This window comes from Poromitra crassiceps (genome assembly GCF_964638095.1).
Source record: "Poromitra crassiceps genome assembly, chromosome: 14".
NCBI classification, from domain to species: Eukaryota; Metazoa; Chordata; class Actinopteri; order Beryciformes; family Melamphaidae; genus Poromitra; species Poromitra crassiceps.
Window position 1 is genome coordinate 25672157 of NC_139633.1, and position 22529 is coordinate 25694685.

The 22529-nt window shown below is 43.6% G+C and overlaps 1 protein-coding gene across 1 annotated transcript in view; it reads right to left on the reverse strand.

The window, feature by feature from the left end:
- LOC310789095 (ryanodine receptor 2-like) overlaps positions 1 to 22529 on the reverse strand; it is a gene marked incomplete at both ends in the record, with an annotated part of 94003 nt that overhangs the window by 54133 nt on the left and 17341 nt on the right. The window contains 29 exons of the mRNA XM_083650691.1: positions 811 to 1031; positions 1801 to 1970; positions 2584 to 2704; positions 3571 to 3676; positions 4674 to 4860; positions 6664 to 6799; positions 7253 to 7356; positions 7562 to 7694; positions 8547 to 8661; positions 8858 to 9134; positions 10888 to 11031; positions 11190 to 11301; positions 11666 to 11866; positions 12012 to 12668; positions 12786 to 12999; positions 13589 to 13815; positions 14461 to 14547; positions 14777 to 14936; positions 15233 to 15393; positions 16329 to 16434; positions 16876 to 17008; positions 17970 to 18156; positions 18324 to 18532; positions 18898 to 19072; positions 19386 to 19594; positions 19903 to 20050; positions 20369 to 20528; positions 21037 to 21120; positions 21397 to 21500. Of these exons, the coding sequence (XP_083506817.1) occupies positions 811 to 1031; positions 1801 to 1970; positions 2584 to 2704; positions 3571 to 3676; positions 4674 to 4860; positions 6664 to 6799; positions 7253 to 7356; positions 7562 to 7694; positions 8547 to 8661; positions 8858 to 9134; positions 10888 to 11031; positions 11190 to 11301; positions 11666 to 11866; positions 12012 to 12668; positions 12786 to 12999; positions 13589 to 13815; positions 14461 to 14547; positions 14777 to 14936; positions 15233 to 15393; positions 16329 to 16434; positions 16876 to 17008; positions 17970 to 18156; positions 18324 to 18532; positions 18898 to 19072; positions 19386 to 19594; positions 19903 to 20050; positions 20369 to 20528; positions 21037 to 21120; positions 21397 to 21500 (5048 nt within the window). The remainder of the gene's footprint in view (positions 1 to 810; positions 1032 to 1800; positions 1971 to 2583; positions 2705 to 3570; positions 3677 to 4673; positions 4861 to 6663; positions 6800 to 7252; positions 7357 to 7561; positions 7695 to 8546; positions 8662 to 8857; positions 9135 to 10887; positions 11032 to 11189; positions 11302 to 11665; positions 11867 to 12011; positions 12669 to 12785; positions 13000 to 13588; positions 13816 to 14460; positions 14548 to 14776; positions 14937 to 15232; positions 15394 to 16328; positions 16435 to 16875; positions 17009 to 17969; positions 18157 to 18323; positions 18533 to 18897; positions 19073 to 19385; positions 19595 to 19902; positions 20051 to 20368; positions 20529 to 21036; positions 21121 to 21396; positions 21501 to 22529) is intronic.

The window sequence follows — 22529 nt, forward strand, 5'->3', positions numbered from 1 at the left end:
TCTGAATGTGGCAAAATTGTACAGGGGGTGGAAAGTGATTCATAAAATGTTATGAGAGGGCACGAGAATGTATTGATATGCCTGCTTCAATTAGCAACACTCACTTGTTGTTCCTCTTATCTCTTGTAAAGCAATCATGTGTTTGCGAGGCAACAATGACAGGCTTTTACTAAAGACAGGCTTTTACTAAAGGCTAACAGTGTTTTATTTATTTGAAATGGCCTAATGGAAGCAATAACACCCTGTATCTGATAGCTAATATAATGGAATTAGCGTTGGCATAATAACTCAGAGATGAAAAGAGCAGACCTCACAGAAACCTCAACTACCAAAATAACATATCATAACATGTTGTAAGAGCGAGTTAATGAACAATTAACCTCCCCTATCTGCAGACAGCAGCGGCATTTTTTTTTCTTTTTGTATGAATAACTGCATTGGGAGTAGGGATGTCACGATACTAGAATTTCTACTTTCGATACCAATACCCAGGAAAATATCCCTTTGAGCTTGTTGTAGCAACAGATACCCACCAATGACAGGGGGGGAGAAATCAGTAGTATGTTTGATTTTTCATTAAGAGAAAGCACTGCTGGTATCCATAGCTGTTGCAAATGAGTATTGTATCCGTTTCAAATTTTTTGTATTGATAATTCTCGATAATCGCTATACCTGTTGCAAATGAGTATTGTATCCGTTTCAAAGTTACAGTATTGATTTTTATCGATACTATCGATACTTTTGACAACCCTAATTGGGAGTTGAGCTCCTCGCCCAGGAGGTTCTCCACCATAAAACTAAATAATGTACCTGCAGACAGACAGCAAGCAGTCCTCAATGGAGTCTCTCTGGGCCTTGGTCAGGCTCAGAGCCCTGGAGAGACGGTAGACAGCCTGGATGAGAGCATCCACCAGCACAGCATGGCCGTCTGCAGCACACAGCCGAGCGGAACACTTGGTGAGCAGAGGAAGCACGGCCGCACACAGGTATCTGTTGAGGGCCAGGGCCATGTCCGTGGATCCCAGCTCCGCCTGCAAGTAGGAGAATAGGCAGCTTAGACAGGGTCATAAGGTCACATATCATAGACATTGTGACATCATTGTGATGCCATCGGTGAGTGATGTCAGTGTTGATTGAGTGTTGATGTCATAGGCATTGTGAGATCATCAGGCTCAAACCTCTGGTATTGCCGCTTGCGCCTATATTTTCTTTTTGCATTTGTGGGACGGAAATGAATTAACTCTGGGTTTTTTACACTATAAAAACAGCGCCAGGATGTAAACAAACTGGCATTTAAAGGGTTCAAATGCTGAGTAGGAATAAAATGTTGGCCTATGATGAGGGCTGAACCTACTAAACAAAGAAAAGAAGAAAAAGAAGAATGATACATTCCACACATTCCAGAGGTTCCACAATGTGGAACCAACTTGGTTTTGGGAACTGTTATGCCCACACAGCATGAGAGCTAACCCAGCCAACCAGGCCCTACATGTATGTCAGTGCACGTTTCCCCGTTGATCAGAGTCATGTTTAAGAGGCTTTCCCAGTAGTTAAGAGTTGATCACTTCAGTGATAGTGGGGATCCTGGGAGCAAGAAACAGCGTGGCGGATCTCCCTAAGTGGTGATAATCAATAGGTAATCAAAGCTGAGTCACAGCTGGAGAACACGGGGAGGATCTTTGCATCGATGTGAACATCACAGTGAGTCACTCCTGTCATGTCCCACTGCATCTCTACTGCATCTCCACTGCATCTCTACTGCATCTCCAGCAGCAACAACATGAAAGTGTCTCTGCTCACTGTGTCGAGCGAGGCGGCTGCCTGAAGGTCGGGCAGGAAGCCAACTTCTAGCAGGCGAAGAAGGAAGCTCTGGTCCTGAATGCCGTAGACGCGGTCCAGGAACAGGACCATAGCTGCTTTGTGGTCCGGGCAGAACACAGTGGACGGGTCAGGCTCAACCACCGTACCATCTGGACAAATGTAAGAAGAGCAGGATTTGAAATAATGTTCTCTCATCCAAAGTTGTTTGATTGCAGAACTTGTGTGCTCTAACTCTAGCTCTAACTGGAAGGACTCCGAGATCCCAACTTAAATGCAATGCAATACAGCACATGGCTCATTTACAGCTAAAGATTACAGCTTCTTACTGTGAAAAACAAACAAACAAAAACCCATCAAGGACAGATCGTTCGATCGATACACAGACAGATAGATAGATAGATATATAGATAGATAGATAGACAGAAAGATAGATAGATAGATATATAGATAGATAGAGTAGATAGATTAGCCATGCGACAACGCTAACATAAAAGATTAGTTTTGAGATGCAGACTGCAGAGGTTGACCAGAAGCCCTCAGTAACCTTGCAGCTTTGCGGGCGGTCAATAGTTACTACCGGTAATATACAATGGAGCCAGACCATTTAATGCATTATCAATATTTAAAAGGATCGTAAAATCAATCTGGAATTGAATAGGCAGTCACAGCAGGGCAACCAGTACAGAACTAATGGTTTCTTTGCACTTGCTTCAAATAGGCTGAAATGAATGCAGAGATCGGAAGATGACAGGCTGATCTGACCTTTAGCCAGTGCAGGGATTTGAAAGGGGATGCTGAGGACCCCCTTGAGGTCCTGGATTGGGATGAGTGACCTGAGGATGGCCCGGATGCGGATTGCTTCCCCTTTGCCTGCATGGATCAACTAGACAAGATTGGAGATTTTTTAATTTATGGTAATTCATAGAAATTGTCTCATCTGCTTCTCTCTATCTGCACATCTCCTCATGTGGGATTGGGCATAGATGTAATACAGGAAATCAGAAAAGAGTGAATGGCCCTAATATATTTTGTACATTCAGTGTATATTAATATATGCTACAACTGCCGATGTCTCATTGTTGTAGAATGTCATTAGAGATTGTGTTTTCGCCTCTGTCTGTCTGTCTGTTTGTCTGCAGGATATCTAAAAAAATTATGTAGGCCTACGGATTTCCACGCAACTTGGTAGATTGGTAGCCAGGTCATGGACCAACTTAAAAATACACCAACTGGCCAAAAGGGGGCGTGGCAATGGGTGTGTCCGATCACAAAAAGGTGCTTAACTTGCACACGGATTCACATAACACCACAAAACTTTGTAAACAAGTAGGTGATGGGGGCCAAGGAAGAACTGATCAGCTTTCCACGCCCACTGGCCAAAAGGGGGTGTGGTAATGGGCATAGCCAATCACAAAAAGACACCGTGACACTTTGTAGAAGGGAGGTATGCACTTTAGTATTAATAATATTGTTTTTGCTGATATTGATTGCTCTCACATTGAATGTTATATTATCATGCAACCAATCACCGTCAAATATTCTAGTTATTCATCTCTGCACGTACTGCCATTCAGTTGAAAAGTAAAAGCAGCAAACTGTCTCATTCTTTAAGAAGCTGTCATCCCCTTCCAGTTCCTCACTTCTGTTTCTCCCCATTAGACTCTCTTGGTCTGATGGCAGTAAATAAAAACCCTAAGACTTCACTGAGTATTGACTGGGGAGGGTTCCTGAATGCTAAAACACACTCACGTGCATTTCGGGGGCGCAGCGGCCAAGCAGATCGATCAGGGCCGAGTAGAAGGTCATGATGGCATGTCCCATGTGGATGAGGTCATCGTCGTCGTCCTGGACATTTCTGCAACAAGGAACAATCGTAACAGTCAAAAAGTTGTCAAAAACTCAGTCTGGGTTTTTTTTTTTTACCCAGCTGTCCCTCTCACACTGATGAAAAGTTTATGGATTTTTAATAGACCCAAGTTGGTGCTTATCCTTAAATAACGCAGCCCATTCATTAGCCAGACGGGATACACAGCAGGCGACTGCCAGCGTCACAGTATTGCTTTAGATAAACAACAGACTATACACACCCACCCACACAACAAAAATAAATGTCTCTTTTATCAAACATTCGATCGGAATGATGAAACATCTGACAGGGAAAGGTTTTTTATTAACATTTTCTAAACTTCCCATCATTTAAAATTCTGTCTATATTGTGATGGGAGAGACAGCACAAACACAGCAGGGGCCAGCTGCCAAATTAATATGTCCAACATCAAAGCTTTGTGCACCTTAAAAAAATGCATTGGGAATAAAACAGTGTAATAATAATACAGTGTTGAACGGGCTGATACCCAAAAAGGTATCTTAATTTATAAATGACGGTGAGTTTTCACTACCTGCCTTTAAAGAAACAATGTGAAAGCACATGAAATGGTGAGTAAATTCGGAAATATAAATTGGTGGATTTCCTATATTACATACACAGTATACACCAAATATCCTTGTCAATACTATCTGTTTATTGATACGACACCAATAGTCTGAGGCTGTCAGAGAGGAGGAACGAAAAGGTAGAGCATCAAACCTATTCTCTGTTTGTATCATCAGAAATTCTGCTCTTTGAGAATATTAAAATCATGTGTGTGTGTGAGATGCGCCATGCGCTGCACACACACAACACACACACACACACACACACGCACGCACGCACGCACACTCACACACACACACACACACACACACACACACACACACACACACACACACACACACACACACACACACACACACACACACACACACACACACACAAACACACAGTTCTCAATATCTAATGCATTCTGACTGACAGTGTCCTGGTGGACTGGTAGGTGGTGGAAGGTCCGTCCATGGAAAGGTCCTCTGAGATCCTAATGGCTTCCTCCATGGCTGCCAGGAGGCCGTCCCCGCCCTCACCTCGCAGGGCGGGCCCAAAGCACTCGGGCCGACGAATCAGGAGCCTCAGGACCACGTAAGCGTTCTCCTCGACGCTCTCACCTGTAGTTAACGCACAGGAGACAAATCACTGCTATTCTGGATGAAATTATGGATTTTGTGTCGAAAGAGGAACAAGGTGAGAGCGGGCACAATTTTTGAGCAGAATTTAAATGATGGAAATTTTCACAAATTATATCATGACAGCAAATCAATAAAATCTATAACAGACTGAGGAGCTTTAGTGAAAATAATAGCCAGGTTCGAGGGACAAATCACTGGCATGAGGCATGTGTTGAGGAAAGTCAATGCCATTTGACTCCTCTGCCAACCTCTTCGAGGAGGGTTTGAGCCGATGCCCTCCGGACGCCGCTTCAGGTGAGTCCAATCAATAGCAGAGGAACCAGGGAGTCAATAATCTCAACTGCAATTAGATTGGCTAATTTGCACATGAAACGATGTCACCTCTTGTGTCATCTTAAGCACTTTGTATTTTGCACTTATTATTTTTTCACTGCAGCAAAAGATTGATTTCCTTTCTGGTTTTATCAACTGTATGGTTCATGATGATGACCATCATGATGGTGATTTGTGGAAGTGTTTTCATTTCAAACCCTTTCATCAAACCAAACTTCCCGTATGGAACAATCATGATTTGAAGTTAATTGAATTGATTTGGTTAAACCAGTTTACCATGCAAGCCTACAGTAATTCTAAGCAGAGAGTTTTCTTTCATCAACAACTGAGATTTGAGCTGTTGTGTTTTGCTGTTTCATTGTTTGAACTACCAAAACCACTTGAAGTCTGATCATTATATTTATGGATCTAACAGGCAGTGTTGGGAAAGTTACTGAAAATTGGTAATTAGTTACAGTTAGGGCTGTCACTTTTCATTCGAAATTCGAATGCAACTTCGAATGTGGGGGAGGGGTTCGTGTTCGATATGTAAATTGACTGTTCGATTTTTTTTTTTTTTTTTTTTTTTTATTATTATTATTTTTTTTTTTATATGAACCAAAATTAACCAACTGCTGCTTGCTGGTAATGTTAATCCCATGTCAGAAAAAGTCTCCAGATTTGTCGCGTTAGTCTCTTCTGAGAAAGATTGTCTCCAGGGTCTGAAAAGTTGTCTCGAGTTGGATGCAGCCAAGTTTGTGAGGCAGTGTTGTGACTGTGAGCGTCCAAGTTGGATGCAGCCAAGTTTGTGAGGCAGTGTTGTGACTGTGAGCATCCAAGCTAACACGTCGGGCTGATGCCCGGTGGCCTGGACTGAAAAAAAAAAAAAAAAAAAATGTTTTTAATTAACCAAAAAACTTCGAATATATTCGAACGAATTTCGGGCAATTAAAGTTTGTTCGAACTTTATTTTGGGAAAAAGTGACAGCCCTAGTTACAGTTACTAGTTACTTATCTCAAAAGGTAATTTAATTACTTTAAAGTTACCAGTTACTTCAAAGTAATTAGTTACTAGGGAAAGTAACTTTTGCGTTACTTTTAAAAGTCCGCTTCGATTGTTATTAATGCACACATTAGTGTTGCTGTGCCACAGTGTGGCATTGCACCTTCGCTTATTGGGGAGGCTTATAGCCTATCAAGGTCATTAGCCTCTGGGGCTCTGGCTGCAGCTCTCTCCCCGGACTAGGTCTGAGGATCAGAAACTGGGTAATCCTCTGAAGTTGTCCGTTATTTTCATGTCCTAAAGTAACTAGTAACTAGCCCAGTTACTATTTTAGTAACTGTAACTGAGTTACTGAATTTGAAAAAGTAATTAGTTAGATTACTACCGGTAGTTACTGAAAAAAGTAGTTAAGTTACAGTAACTAGTTACTTAGTAACTAGTTACTCCCAACACTGCTAACAGGTTACCATTACAGAAGACAGCAAAGCGTAGGAAGTCCAGGTAACGCTCGCCCTCGACAGGGTTCCATCCAATATCAGGATAGCCTTTAGCCACCAGCATCGGACAGCTCTGGAGACCACAGCCAGCAAGGTACTGGACCACCTGGAGATTAGATTGGATTATAGTTTAGTTTAGAAAATCACAAGATACAGCCAAGATTTTTTTTGTGTGAATATCAATAAGAGTAGACCAAATGGGATTTCTCAAACATTTCACATCTGGCATTAACATATGGAACATACAAATGTAAAGCATATTAATGAAAAATAGTAAAGTAGCGGTATATGAATGTACAGCAGAGCATGCAGGAGAGAGGCAGAAGGAGAGGGGGCACCAACACACGTAGAACCACAACAGCAAAACATCTCCTCAGACAGATACACACATACATCACAGAGTTGACTGAAAAGATGCATAGACATTACAAAAAAATACATAAGCATGTTCTTTACAGTGCAGTACGGCCATCCATGAGTACATTAATGTACACAATATAATAGAGACTATAAACAGAGAAAAGAAAAGAGGAGGAAGCAGAATATGAAATCGATTCACCTTCTCTAGGTCGGGTTCCCTAAGTGCTAAAGCCAGTTCATTGTTATCCATGACTGAGGCTGCAGCCACATCCAGAGGGGTGGCCCCACGCATGGACGGAGTCGCTATGAGGGAAAGGCATACAACCATCAGCACAACACAAACCATTTATAATATCAGGTTGTTGGGAGTTAACTTCTTAATACCCTCATATGGTTGTTATTACACAACTAACAAGAATAAGCATCCAGGCTAAGAAGACAACCTACTCTAATGCTGGACAACCCATGTCCTACTCAAGTATAAGACACAGAGCAGCGACTGACTGACCTAGTCCAACACTGCTGTTCTCCAGCAGGTAGCTGAGATGATCGAACAGGGCTCCCTGATTGTGGCGGCTGATGCGGCAAAAATAACACAGGAAGCGACAGCAGTGGGCCACCATCTTGGGGAAAGTAATCTCCTAGCAGAAGAACACGCAAGGATAAAAATAGAAAATCAATAGTAGCAGGCAATGCACAAAGATTAATAGAATTCCTCTGATCATAGGTCTGATCTAAGAGGCCATTTACACCTGGCGTTAACATGCGTTTTCTGCCACCCGATTGCAATCAGATTGTATTTTATCGCTTCAGCCTGATTCCATTTACACCTGGCGTTAACATGCATTTTCTGCAATCTGATTGCAATCAGATTGCAGAAATGGTTGTCCTCTCAATCCGCATAAAGTTGCTGTATCCAGATTGAGAGGACACATTGCATTTACACTTGTGTTCAATGTGTACACACAATGCATCCCTGACCACCTCCGGAGGTGGTTTGGCCGTTTGCAATCCTTCTTCAATGCGTTTTGGGGGTGTTTACACCTGTACTTTCAAGTGATAAAACACAATCTGATTGCAATCTGATCACAGAAAACACATGTTAACGCCAGGTGTAGATGGCCTCATAGATCCTGCTCTGATCAGCTAGAATCTTTTTCGTACTCAGCACTAGACTCACAAATGACTGAAGTGACTGATTTGCTCTCTTGAACAACAGCTGAACAACAGCTGTGCTTAATGAAGTTGCTTAATGCACTTTTTATACTCTTTTTTTTAAGTTTTGTTGTGATGCTTTTAAATGTCCATTTTACTCTCTTCTTTTCTTTTCTTTTCTTTTCCTGTCAACCATTTTATGTGAAGCACTTTGAATTGCCTCTGTGTATGAAATGTGCTATACAAATAAACTTGACTTGACTTGACTTGACTACCGTACTTTGCTTGGTTACACATATTTTCCCCATGTTGTCAATATACGGTTGTATGCATCTCACCTTAGATTCTCCTCCTCCCAGTACATTGACCATCACCTCCATCACCGTCTCATGCATCCCCAATGCTCTCATAAGGTTGGGGTGCTGGTAGAAACCTTTATTGTTCATGATGTCTCTGTACATGGGACAGTGAAACCAGAAGAAACAAGACAGAAATGTGGGTAAAAGTATTGTCACATTTCTGCCTCATTTCTTCTGGATGAATGTGTCATGCATTAATGAATACAGTGAATTGCACAAGGGACCAAGTTCACACTGATCAAAAGGTGTCAAAGGAAGAAATCCCATCGCATTTGCAAATGTCTCCCTACCCTAGTCCCCTGATCATCAGCCTCTCCTCCTCTTTCCCCATCCGGACACTGAGCAGGGAGCGGATCTGGCCCAGGGAGGCCAAGAGGGCCATGGTGTCCTCCACCGAGGCCTGGCTGATGGTATACGCCCTGCAGAGGGGTCCTCCCATCTGGCCCCCCAGGCCCTGATACTGCCGGTGCAGCAGTGAGAACATAGCCCTAACCAGGTCGGCGTCCTCCATCACGGTCTCCTGGGCCCAGCGCACCATCGTCTCAGAGATTAGCTGTTTGAGGGACACTGAACAAGTACCAGCAGGTGAAAAGTGGTGATAAAAGTAGGCGCTGGAAAAGTGAGTAAACATAATTTACCCCTTCTCTAAAAGTGTTTACAGCTTCAAGAAATCGATATATTATACGATGAACTGCTGAGTTGGCTGTTTCACACCAGCAAGCTCAGCTGTAACCATGGTGAGATAAGAAAGGATCAGGGGTATGGAACTAGGACACTAGGGGCCCTATTCTCCCACAGGCCATCGGCGCTATTACGGGCCTTAACCGCAAAAAAACGTGCCTAGCGCCTGTTTCGGGAAAATAGCAATAGGCTTTAGGCTGCCAAATGCGCTTTAGGCCGAATGGGCGTGGCGGAGTCCCTGAATGCGCCAAAGTGGGCGTGTCGGCGCTAAATACCGGCGTACTCTTATCTTCCGACCTGCCGTTAATTTAGCGCCTTGCGCCTTTGAAAAGCAGGCCTATTCAATGGGCCAGTCCGTCCCCTCTCTCCTCTGTCACCCTTCTCTGTGTCACTCTCTCCCTCTCTCCTACTGACAGGAGCAGGCATTGGTGTGCGTTTACCAGTTTATTGTGAAATAAATCCTTCCGCGTTGAGTTACTGTCACAAGCCTGTGTGACAACGCTTCCAGCCTGGGTAAAACAACTCCGTCCGTACCGCTTTGAGGCTGCAGGCAGTCTGACAGGCACAATACGACTGTCTCTCTCTGACTGCCTGTGAATGCCCCAGCATGCAATTGGGTACTAAATTTCGCTACTAAATAGCAACCAAATGAGGCGAAATAGATATAAAAGGTCGATCTAAAATAATGTGTAATGGTAACACAGCCTGCAATTGTAGAACATTTCAATATTGGACCAAATAAATCATCGAAATTAAAACACCACCCTAAGTGAAACATATATGTCCTCCTGGGGCTATATATACCCCTTGTCGAGTTAACGTGATTTAGAGAAGTAACAGCGGAACGCGCTTCTAATGGCATCTGCTATACTGTGATGTCCCTCCAATAACTTGGCCCTATTTCACATTTAGTTTTACAATAAAAACACATTTATGCAATGACTTGACATAATGTAGGGTATATTTATGTGCATCATCCTTCCTGCAGCAGGCGAGAGAAAATGATATCTTTCTGGACAAACTTTCACCAATCTAATAGGCTATATTTTTCTAGCTGATGCATAGAACATTATTTTCACTTTGATCTTGCTATAGTGTAGCGTATTTACATGCTTGCAGTATTGAAACTGCAGTTAGATTGGTTTGAGAAGCATAATAATATGGAATAATAGCCTATAATGCAGACAGACAGGCTGGATGAAGGGAGGGGGGGGGGGGCAGAGCGTTTGGCTTTCGTCTGGTTTTGCGGGATCACTGGAATTGGAGCTAAAAAGGCAAGCGTGCGATTCGTTTATTGCACTTATCCAATGAGCATGACGGTGCATAATTTTACGCCTAAAAGGCGTGGTTGTAATGCTTTGGGCTGCATCTAGCGCCAGCACGACGATATCAAGTGCGCCTTTCCACGCCCACTGCTTTGATCTGCGCCTGCCGCTCGGCCTAGAAACTGCGCCGATGCAACGATAGGGGCCTAGATACCCAAAAATGCTAATTATATCAGATCCCTTGTGCTGGTAAATTAAACATAGTATTGTATGTAGTATGGTATGCAATGATGATGGCATGTGGTTATGGCAAAAATACACAAAGTGAGACAAAGAAAGTGGGGAAAAAAAGTTTGCAATACAGCCACACTTACTGGGACTCTGCGTTCTATAGTCCACCTCAGCTTCTGTGGGTGTCCTCTTCAGTCCGATGACTCTCGCCACAAGACTGAGGAGTCGATCTTTCATGCACATCTCAGCATCCTCCTCTTCCTCTGAGTCACTGTCCAATTCAATGCCTACCCGACAAGAGCAAAAAAAAAGCTATGTGCTATGTAATGTGCTACACACATCATAGTTAAGTGCATTGATCTCAGGGCCTGGTCATAGTCCCCGATTCAGTGACGATTTACAACGGATCAATGAATGTGTCAAAGATAAGACACGGTTTTCCTACCACAGTGTGTGTTGAGGAGGTGGTGGAAGTCGAGCAGCAGCGGTCTGATCTCCTCTGGACATGAACAGTTCTCCTGCTCATGATCCTCTCTGAAGCTCAGCAGCATGTTCATCTGAAGGAGAAACCAGACCTTTACACATAGGAACGATATTACTAGATACTGTATGCTACAGTTTCAGTGTGAACCATGGAGACAGACAACAGAGGTGACTTGATATAGCTTGGTGACTTTTCGAAGGATATTGATTATTGAGGCAACATTAGCAAACTATTTTGTAACTTCTATTTTTATTTTCTATTTTCTAATTTTGTAACATTGAAAAATGATTCTGCTCCACTCGAATATACAACGGTTGCATTTTACAACACAGATGTATCACATTTGTTCAAGCAACACCATTCCCAGACTGTACAGGTCCTGAATCACAGCGACAATCATGCTCTTTCAGCTACCCTCCCACTTCACTCCATCCCACCTGCTCCTGTGGAGGAGAGCGGAACTCCTTTGTCTTGCGGGCAGTGAGGGCAGCGGACATGTTGAGTGCCTGCATGACCTGGTCGTAGCGAGAGCGCTGGTTCTCCTGCAGCTGACCTACGAAGGCATCGGAGAAGGCCACCAGAGCCTCCACCCTGTGGCGCACCTGGCAGTCACACAGGTAGGACAGCAGCTGGCAGAGCTGGAGAGAGACAATTACATCAGGTTTCTTTATGATTCATTTTCAACTGGGTCTAGGAATATGACCACAGAGCATTTGACATTCCATAATTAGAGCCGATGGAAAAATAGAAATAGAGACATGTCAAATAAATCTGCTGGTTCACCTCAAGTTTGACAGCTTCTGGAAGCTTCATCTGAAGAAGTCCTATTTTGGGAGTGGCATCTTCTTTGTCACTTCCCCCTTCACACTCTCGCTCAGATTCATCATCCCTATCCTCCTCTTCCTCCCCATGGGTTTCATCTTGTCTGGAGAAGACTCCAGGTTCTATCAGTCTTAGCACTTTCCCGAGGTCCTCATCCCCAAATACTCCCATTACCAGTAGCGTATAGAACAGTCTAATCAGGGGAGCCAGGAGAAGCTCAATGCTGCCCCCTTCAGGATCCCTCACACTCTGTCCCACGGCCCACACTGCTGCAGTCAGCATCTCCACAGTCAGGTTCTTCAGTATATCCAGGTGGATTTCCGGGCTGCCAGTACAGGTTATCTCAAAACTAGGACTACTACCACCACCATCACTTTCACAACTAACTCCTGGCATCCCATCGCTCCTAACAAAACAAGGAGTGGAGAAGTGCATCCGTGGCTTGAGGGAAGTGCTGCGGCCGATGCTGGGAATGCCGCGTGGAGGTCGACTGCCCCCTCCGATCACATCGTTGGCAGGGCCGGGGTAGAGGGTGATAGCTCTGGTCTGGTCTGTCATAGGGACAATGTACTCCTGGTTCATCATGAGACGTGCTGTGGTGTGGGCGGTAAGGTGAACCTAGAGAACAACAATAAAAGTACTCATTTATAGTCCTCCTAAAACCTAAACGTTTCCTTGATCAGTTGTGTTTTAATGAAACCCCAAAATAAAGCGTTGACTCCAAGGCACCAGTACCTGAATGAGCAGCTGGTAGAATGCTGAGCGGAGTGGGCCAGGGAGGTGGGGACTCTGAATGGCATAGAGGACTTGCGATTGGTCGAGGTGACTGCAGAGGGCGTGGCAAACTCTGGTGTTGCCAAGGGCACAGAGGGAGCAGTAGAGGAGGAGGGTGTGGCGGTGAAAGGTCAGGAGGTCATGACGTTCTGACAGCTCCAAGATGTCGACACACCTACGCATAATATCATCAAGTCATACATATATCATCATAATATCATCAAGTCATACATTAGATCTCATGCCTTTGTTTTATCCCGCATACAATGAGTCAAGTTGACAAGAATGTTTTTGGCTTTAGCCTGGGGGACTAGATGCAGGGAAAGGGGAGTTTAAATCATCCCCGCACACGTTCACACCTGGGAGCTGCAGCCATAGTCTTGAAAAGTGGGCTACCAAGCAATTGGGGATTGAGTGCTTTGCTCAAGGACACCTTGATGGTAGATGTTGAAGGAGGGTCCAGCGAGATTTGTTTAAACACATTTTCCCAACTGGTCCAGGGATTCAAAATGGCAACCTTATGCATGCTTACTTCTCTAGAGATTAGGCTACCACTGTGTCCTTGATAAGTATGAGATTTCACATTTTTTGACTTGAGTTTTTATATCGTCCATATAATTTAGTAGCCCCCAAAAAACACGGGAAGATGCTAAAAATGTATCATGCATTCTGTGCTCCTCTAAGAGACAAATCAGCACAGATATTGATCTGTTATTACATTTGTAAGTCAAATTCCAAAAGTATTTTTCTTTCTGCTCTCTGACCTGTTTTCATCGGGGATGTGAAGAATCATGACCTGCAGGTGCTCCGAGCATTGGACCCTCCAACCATGGTGATCATCTGGTCGGTCTACCAACACCCTTAATGCATGGCTGGGTACCCGGGTCCACGAGACCGGGATGAGCTGCTGGACCTGCAACCTGGGAGGGCACTGGGGAGTGGCATTCCTCCTCTGGCTGCGGAGCACAGCCGCTGACAGTGGCATCACATTCTGGAGAGAGAAGGAGATACGAAATGCGAGAATGGAGAAGATCATCAAAGAGTCAATCAGGCACCATTAAAAGCGAGAAGACACTCAGTAGAGCACAAACCTCCACCAATGCTGAAAGATTCTCCAACTTGTTTGGCTTCTGGGTGCGATTTTCAAATTAAATAGCATGCGAATGCAATACTGTTAGCAGCAGATTCTGCCTTGTGACCACTGACCAGCATATCAAAACAGCATAATTAATCCATTGATACCTGATGCAGCATTTGTGTGTATATCCCTTTAAGACCACGAACCGCGTCACACAAATGAGGGATATACACGCAAATGCTGCATCAGGTATCAATGGGTTAACAATAATCATGGGGCGTCTGGGTAGTGCAGTGGTAGATTCCCTGCCTACCAACACGAGGGTCGCAGGTTCAAAAGGATCAATAAAAATCATCCAATGGCAAAAATCATTGATCCAGATCATCACCAATCTCTAATAAACTGATTTGTGGGTCAAGGGCAATCTGTCCACAAAATTTCATCCAGATCCAAACTGTTTGAGATATCTTAATGAGAGGACTACGTGCCATGGCATGAGGGCAGATTGGTGAAAACATAAAATAAAGAATAAGCAAAGTATATGAAAAATATCATTACCTTAACACTTCCCAGCTCAAACTGAAACATGTTGCTGGTGGTGGGCTTGACAAAAACCGCAGGGAACAGCCTTGTACTAGCCTCCACCTGGTTATAGTGCAATAGCAACACCTCAGTTATGTAATGCAATGCAACAGGAGATACATTCTTCGCTAAAACTAGCTATATATGATCATATTTATGCATATTATGTCCAACACAGTGTAATAGAATAAATAAAATAATTCAATATCTGTATATTTTATTCCTAGTGATAGTGAAATACTGTTATGAATAGAGAGGAAAAACACATCAAATAGTTTCCTGTGTGACCTACTTGGTAAAAGGTGGCCATCTCTACCCCGCTGGAGGTGAAGGAGAGAAGGCCAGTGGCTGTGTCAATCAGACAGCCTATCTCCAGCCCTGTGCTTCTCCTGCTCTGAGACAGGCCTGTGGCCTCTCCAGCACACACCATGTAGCAGTTACACCGCTTCACACTGTGCAAGAGGACAGGCAGATGTTAGAGCAGATGTTGGTCATCAGAGCAACAACTGAAGCACCAGTGAATTTAAGCAAAGGAACGTCCTCTTGTACATGAGCTCATTCAATATTGAGGTCCTCAATATCAAATGGAAGCTCATGAAACAGACTTGGATGACTGTAATTAAGTATAGTATATGATTGCGTATGAGTCTATTGCATAATTATGACAAAAATCAAAAACATCTGGGTCTGTCGTAGCCATTTAAAATGCACGGTCTGCCATGCCAATGATCTAGCTGCACACACTGACCTCTCCTGGACTTTGCCACTGTCATCTCCCAGGGTGACAGTGACGGTGCGGGATTTGTCGGGGTCAAAGGTCAGGTCATGTTGGTGGAAGTCCGAGGTCACCCAGCCTACCCACACATTGAACGGTTCCTGGCCTGGAAGCACCCTCACCGAGTAGTAATACTGAAAGAGACAGACCCATTTGGTGTTACTCTTAAATCACCATTTTACTTTTTCACTGTGACTAATTAAGCATTGAAATTACTATCTACGTACGCCCGGCACAGCTGGGATTTGTGTTTCTATTATAACAGGGCTGAAGATGTGTCTTCTTTAATGATGTGTTTGTCTCGAGTCGCAAAGCAGCACGGTGTCAAAAGAAAAGTCACAGCTCAAACGGTGGATAAACATTGCATTTCCTTGTAGGTCCTTCAAAATAAAATTAAAAAATAAAATAAATGCCTTCCGTTATTTTGTCAGTGGAAATATGAATTTCAGTACGAAGGAGTCGCAGCAGGAGAGACATCAGCTCGGCAGTGACTTTACACAGCGGGTCCGAGCGACGAGGAAATGTAAATAAGCAGCTATGATAGCTATCTGAGATATCCCCTGCAAAGCGAAACACAGGAGGTAAACTAAACCTCGAACCACAGAGATTCAGTTAGAAGCTACAAAAGTACTGAGAGCTAAAACCACAGAGAGGCTTTTAAAAACGTCTTTCTCTCTGCTCTCTTCAGCAGAGACATGAGTTTCACATCGCTCTGCTCGCAGCACAGCTAACGGGGGTCGTCACAGGTTGGCTGCGGTTGGGCAGCTCACTTGGAGGCGGGTCCGACATGCTTTGGCCCCATTCTGGAGGTAGTCCATCTCGAACGCAGCACAGCAAGAAATGGAATGGAAACCAAAATCGGTGGCATGGCACGACGTGGACTAAGGTGTCCGTGGAAAAGCCCCACATGAGGGCCAATAGTTTGCCCTTACTGTCATCAGAATAACCAAAGGATCCATTCAAATACATATAACTACATTCATTCTTTCCTAATACACAAATTCCTTAGTAAGCTTTGTATTCTTGTATGTTCTGTGGCTAAGAGACAATGAGACGATGAAGGTCTTACTGTGGCGCTCTGGATCACATGATCTTTGTCAACAAGGACATCTTCAAGAAGACGGGCAGATGAGTTCATGTGGACTAGGCCTGGTTTGGTCTTCTTCAGCATGAACCTTACAAACCAGGAATACGCACACGCACACATGCACGCACACACACACACGCACGCACGCGCGCACACACACACACACTCACACACACACACCACAGAGTGCAATTGTGAGACATTAGAGCCTGTTTTATATCTCCCTCTGTGTATCTTTTTAATTCTATTGATCTGTTCTGTTTTCTGCCATTTCTGCTGTGGAAACTTCATTCCTGTGTTGTTTTATAACTTCTCTCATTTTGGTCACCTTGGCATAGAAATACAGACAAAAATACCAAACGCAACATTTTTTCTGTTACAGTAATAATAGGACATGTTATCCCGAATAAAATAACACTACAAAAGCAAATGTTAATGTGTTTTATGTTTCTCCTTGCTTATTAAGAAGTGCATACGCTATTCATTGCATTTATTCCCCCCCCATCATGAGCATCTCTTCAGCCTATACCGCTGTTTGAGTCTGGATGTCTTGTCTTGGCTGTGATCTTTGTGGTTGAGCTCATCTCTGGAGCCAGCAAAGCCGTGAGCCGACTTCATCAGCACAGCAAAGTCAGAGTCCACCTCCTCCATCTCCTTCCTGCCTGAAAGGACACTGGCAATTAATTACATCAGGCCTCTGGGGAGCTCAAGTCGAGCAATTCATCAAGGTCATAACTGTAAAATATCAGTAATCTGGATTAATTGCAAAGAAGCCCTAGACAAATCTTACGCATTAATTATTTCGCTCAATTTCCATCCCATAATAGCCCTATGATTTTTACATCCTGCAGGAGAGAATGTGATTTTCTATTTGAGCTATGATAGCTCCAAATTAGTTATGGCTAAGTCGAACAATACCATATGGCAGGAAAGTGGATAGTCCATTGAAAAGTCTTCTCAAGTGGTACTGTGACAATGTAAACATATTTGATATGTGAGGTAATAAGTTGTACTGTGACAATGTAAATATATTTGATATGTGAGGTAATAAGTTGTACTGTGACAATGTAAACATATTTGATATGTGAGGTAATAAGTTGTACTGTGACAATGTCAACATATTTGATATGTGAGGTAATAAGTTGTACTGTGACAATGTAAACATATTTGATATGTGAGGTAATAAGTTGTACTGTGACAATGTAAACATATTTGATATGTGAGGTAATAAGTTGTACTGTGACAATGTCAACATATTTGATATGTGAGGTAATAAGTTGTACTGTGACAATGTAAACATATTTGATATGTGAGGTAATAAGTTGTACTGTGACAATGTAAACATATTTGATATGTGAGGTAATAAGTTGTACTGTGACAATGCAAACATATTTGATATGTGAGGTAATAAGTTGTACTGTGACAATGTAAACATATTTGATATGTGAGGTAATAAGTTGTACTGTGACAATGTAAACATATTTGATATGTGAGGTAATAAGTTGTACTGTGACAATGTCAACATATTTGATATGTGAGGTAATAAGTTGTACTGTGACAATGTAAACATATTTGATATGTGAGGTAATAAGTTGTACTGTGACAATGTACCGTAATTCTTACCTGGAGAGAAAGAGCTGGCGGCGGCTGTAATCACACCCCCTGCAGGGCAGGTGAGGGTAGCAGCACACTGGACGGGCATGCTGAGTCGGTAAAAGCCCATCTCACTGCCTCCAGCCTGGTGTGCAAAAGCCCGCTGAGAGACCCTCAGGCTGGACGAGGCCTCGGCTGACCCACTGACTCTGCTGACCTTAAATGACAGTTTCAGAATAAAAGACTGATTAACCAGGGCTAAGCAACCCTGGCTCTCCAAGTGTTTTTATTCCTCTCAGAATTATTCCTCTCCTAGAAGCCCGTATCTCATTCACCAAGCCTCGCTAGGCCCAAAAGAACCCGTATTAAACTGTATCAACTAACCAGTAAATTGTGATGATCAGGCAGTATGGAGGTGAACTGAGGCTGTCTCCAGCTCATCCACAGGGCTGGGTCTCTGGCCATGTTGACAGCAAAGGGCTCGTAGCCCTCCTGAAGGCCACACACAGTGAAGTACTGCAGGGTGCCCACCTGGCGGCCGAGGTTCAGCCTCCCTACCTGGTTCACCCCAACACTGACCACTGGCAGCAGGCCTGGGTAGAGATGAGGAGGGAGAAATGGAATTACAGAATACGGTGAAAAATCTTTTTTTTGTCTTGGATAGTTTGAAATTAAAATCGAACTCTGGTTTGAAAGTCTGCAACCTCTGTGCGGTACACTTTTTTTCTGTTCATGATTTTTCACCCACGTGAAAAGTCATGAACAGAGCGGCCAACTGAGCGACCAACAATGTGATCCATCATCCATAGAGCCCCTACTGTCACAGGGATACAATTAACATCAATATCTTGCGGGACTTTTGTATTTAACCTTTATTTAACCAGGAAGTCTCAGTTGAGATTGAAATCTCTTTTCTGAGGGAGACCTCTTGAGTGTTTTAAATTAAACTGTTCCAGACCGTCGCCGACATCAAAGTCCTTGGCAGCCAGCTCTGATCCTCTGTGGTTAAACAGCACTTCTCCGTTGAGCGTGACAATCATGGTGCGTTCAGCCACGTCCGCCAAACAGCCCACCACATCACCTCTCTGCCAGGGACGTCCCAGGGGCTCGCCTCCCTGATGGTACCACTGGGCCTGAAAGAGAGAGAGAGAGAGAGAGAGAGAGAGAGAGAGAGAGAGAGAGAGAGAGAGAGAGAGAGAGAGAGAGAGAGAGAGAGACAGAGCCAAAGGGGATTTTTTTAATCTACACTCTAAAATAATAAGGGTTGTCATACTGTGCTTAGTTAAATATTAAAGCTGGAGCAGGCAACTTTGCACATTGGTGGCTCCAAATGGCCCAGAAATCATGTAACACTGTCAGTGAAGTGAAATCATGTAACACTGTCAGTGAAGTGAAATCATGTAACACTGTCAGTGAAGTGCACGTAGCACACTGCACATTTCTCACCTTGGAGCCATCAAAGACATAGGCCTGGTCATCTGAGCCGAGCTCTCTGTCTGAGGTACAGCCCGGCCGGGCCCAGCCCACTCTCATGTTCCCTACTGTCACTACCTCAAACTCAAAGTACCACTTCCCCCGGGTCACAGCGTACGACTTATCTGGCCGGAACACTCGCCACTTCTCAGCACAGGTGCGACACGGGTCTGGCAGCGTGGCTGCGAATCCAAGAAAGGGGATACAAATATGGATAACTGATTTGCACAATTCAATTCCCAATGAATAGACTGTATGTATGCGTATGTATTTGCATGTTGACAAATGTTGCAATAGTCTAAACATTCTACCTCATATGTGTAAAAAATGCGGCAGCCAATGCACACCTCATTTAATGTTCATTTCATTACAAACAGAGCTGTAACTTGATTCATTCATTCATATTAGCACAAACTGGTTACAATAAATACAAGAGAAATGAAATGTAAGGTATAGCTGATAAGGGCAGTGAAAGGGTTTTGAGGCATACTCGCTTCCTGGTTGAGGGGCTCAAGACTGTAGCCATAGGCTAGGAGCATACAGACAGTCTCTCTGAGACCCTCCCTCCCCAGCCTCCTACTCTTCTCATCAAGAAGTCTGTAGGGCACGAGGCGTGGGCTCCGCTTGGCCTTCACATCCTGAAAATGTAGGGGCAAAGAGTCAGAACTGGTAGGTACATCTAATGGAGTAAAGTATCAATCTTTTTTGGATGCCAGAGCAAAGTGCTACTGTGTGGACTAGTGTGTTTGACTGAGAGATCATGTACTGGAAATGTATCGATTTGACTCCAGTTTGCTTCAAATCATCTCCTTTCTTTTCCATTTATATTACTGTACCATTGGAAATACTTAGAAGGTGTAACGATACATTTTGAGTTTGGCTACATCTAATGACTGAACGTAAGGACACTTCAAAAGGACAGGGTATATCAAACAAACACGAAATGCAACATAAACCTGTTGAACTCCATACGTCCATCCCTGCCTGATGCGCTCCCTGGCCCATACATTGTGGTCATTCTCAGCCAGCAGGTCCACCACCTCCTCCAGGGCTGGGCTCAGAAACACCTGGCTCAGGTCTACTGGGGCAGGCCTGTAGCCACTAGGCTGCTGATACCTAAGGAAGGAAATGGAGAGCGGACATGAATGTGTCTAGATTACAGCTGGTATTCCAAAATGACTGTGTAAGTGAATACGTGGCGAGGTTGTAGTTTTGCTTTAACAGTTATGAAAGATGAAATGATTGAAATAGTGCTTGTTGTTTATAAGCCTTTGCAGGTCATCTGTTAAAATATCTCATTCAAATATCTGACCCTTTTTTTTAGCATAGTTATACAACAAGTGCAAACCTTTAAGCACACAGCACCACTCATATCACCCTAGCCACTAATCCTATCGCCCCAGCTCTGTACTACAGACTATAACACCATTTGGACGGGATGCATCCTTCTCATAATAAATCTTGTGTCTTCTAAGTTCTTCAGCCAAGTTACTTATTTTGTTGTGGACTTGTGCTTTGGCCGTCGGATATGATGTTAAATGCATCAAATGTAAATTGAGAAAGAGACATGGGTTCAAGACGTGATGTAATCCAACATCATCTTCAACATGTCAATGTTACATACTTGGTGGGAAGCCTCATGAATGTCACTCCTTCGTCAGCGTGGTCATCAGCTAATCCGATGTGGAAACCAAGAGCAAGGAGTGTCCTCCATTGGAAAAACAATAAAACAAGCATTCACTAATCATGGAAAACAGTCCTTACTACTGTACATAGGCCATCACAGACACTGACTACAGTATATAGTTGACGTCTCTCAAGTTGAAAATTTCAGCGAGAGACAGATCATTGTATTGACATGCATCTATGTATCTGAATACGTTTTTAACTGAAAAATGAGAATCTCAAATAAAAAAATGAATAACTAGATTTAAATGACCACCGTGACACTTGTTCATTGCCTGACAGAGACAATGGAGCTCACCTCAGGGTGTCCTGAGCCATCTGGAGGTTCTGGTTCCTGTCCTGCTCTGGCAGCTTGGAGAACTCCACCAGACCGGGCTCCTGCCGCTTACCCTCATCTCTCACCTGTAAAACAGACAGGCCTACAGGTTCTACAACAAAATGACTTAGGACTTAGACTATCATCTGAACTTAGTGGGGGTGCCGATGCACTAGCAACGAGTCTAGCCACAGTGCGGGCTGGCAACAGCAAAGGAAAATAGTGTCGGTGTAGCAATGGTCCCCGATGAACAGATGAGGTCCAAGTTTTGAAAAATGGTCTCACTACAATGAAATGCTACTATGGGGACTTACATCATCACACATGAATACAAATGGACTACTTGAATCCACACGAGTCTCAGCTTTCCAGTTATACCCAATTTATGCACTTCCAAGACTGTTTAGGGACCCCAGTATGCAGAAATATTCTAATGGAATAGGGAAAAATAACACATTTATACTGCATGGGGAAAAAAAAGTTTTTTATTTTTGCCAAAAACTGAATGGGATTAGCATAAAGTGGACATGTCTGTAAAGGGGAGACTTGTGGGTACTCATAGAACCCATTCTCATTCAGCTATCTTGAGGTGAGAGGTCAAAAAAAATTAAATGAAAATGGCGGTGCCAGTTTATCCCTCGCCAAGATTTTGCCTAAATTTGGAGCGAGATATAATATATAGATAATAGATAAGATATAATATGATACCAGTATCTTCACTCTAGCTTTAAAAATGATTCCCGCCAGACTCTGAAAGACGGTAATATCGGCGGCGGACAGCAAGCCTATTATTCAAATTTCAACTGAGGGTGAAAAATATTCAAACTGAGGGTGTAATGCATGGTCTTGCACCCCCGTAGAACTGGGCCTGTACAAAAGCTCTGCAGCCTGTTGCACCAGCTGAACGGAAGTTCTGTCTTAAGTTAGGGTGTAAAGTCCACACTAACTGCTACGTTCAAACTAGTTAGTTTGACACTAAAGTTGTGTCTTTGTTTGGTTGCACCACGGAGACGTAAGGTACATCTTAACTAGTAGACCCTAAAGTCCATACTAACCAAAATAGTGTCGCAGACAATGACGTGTACAGTATCTGTGACCAATCAGTGAAAATCACG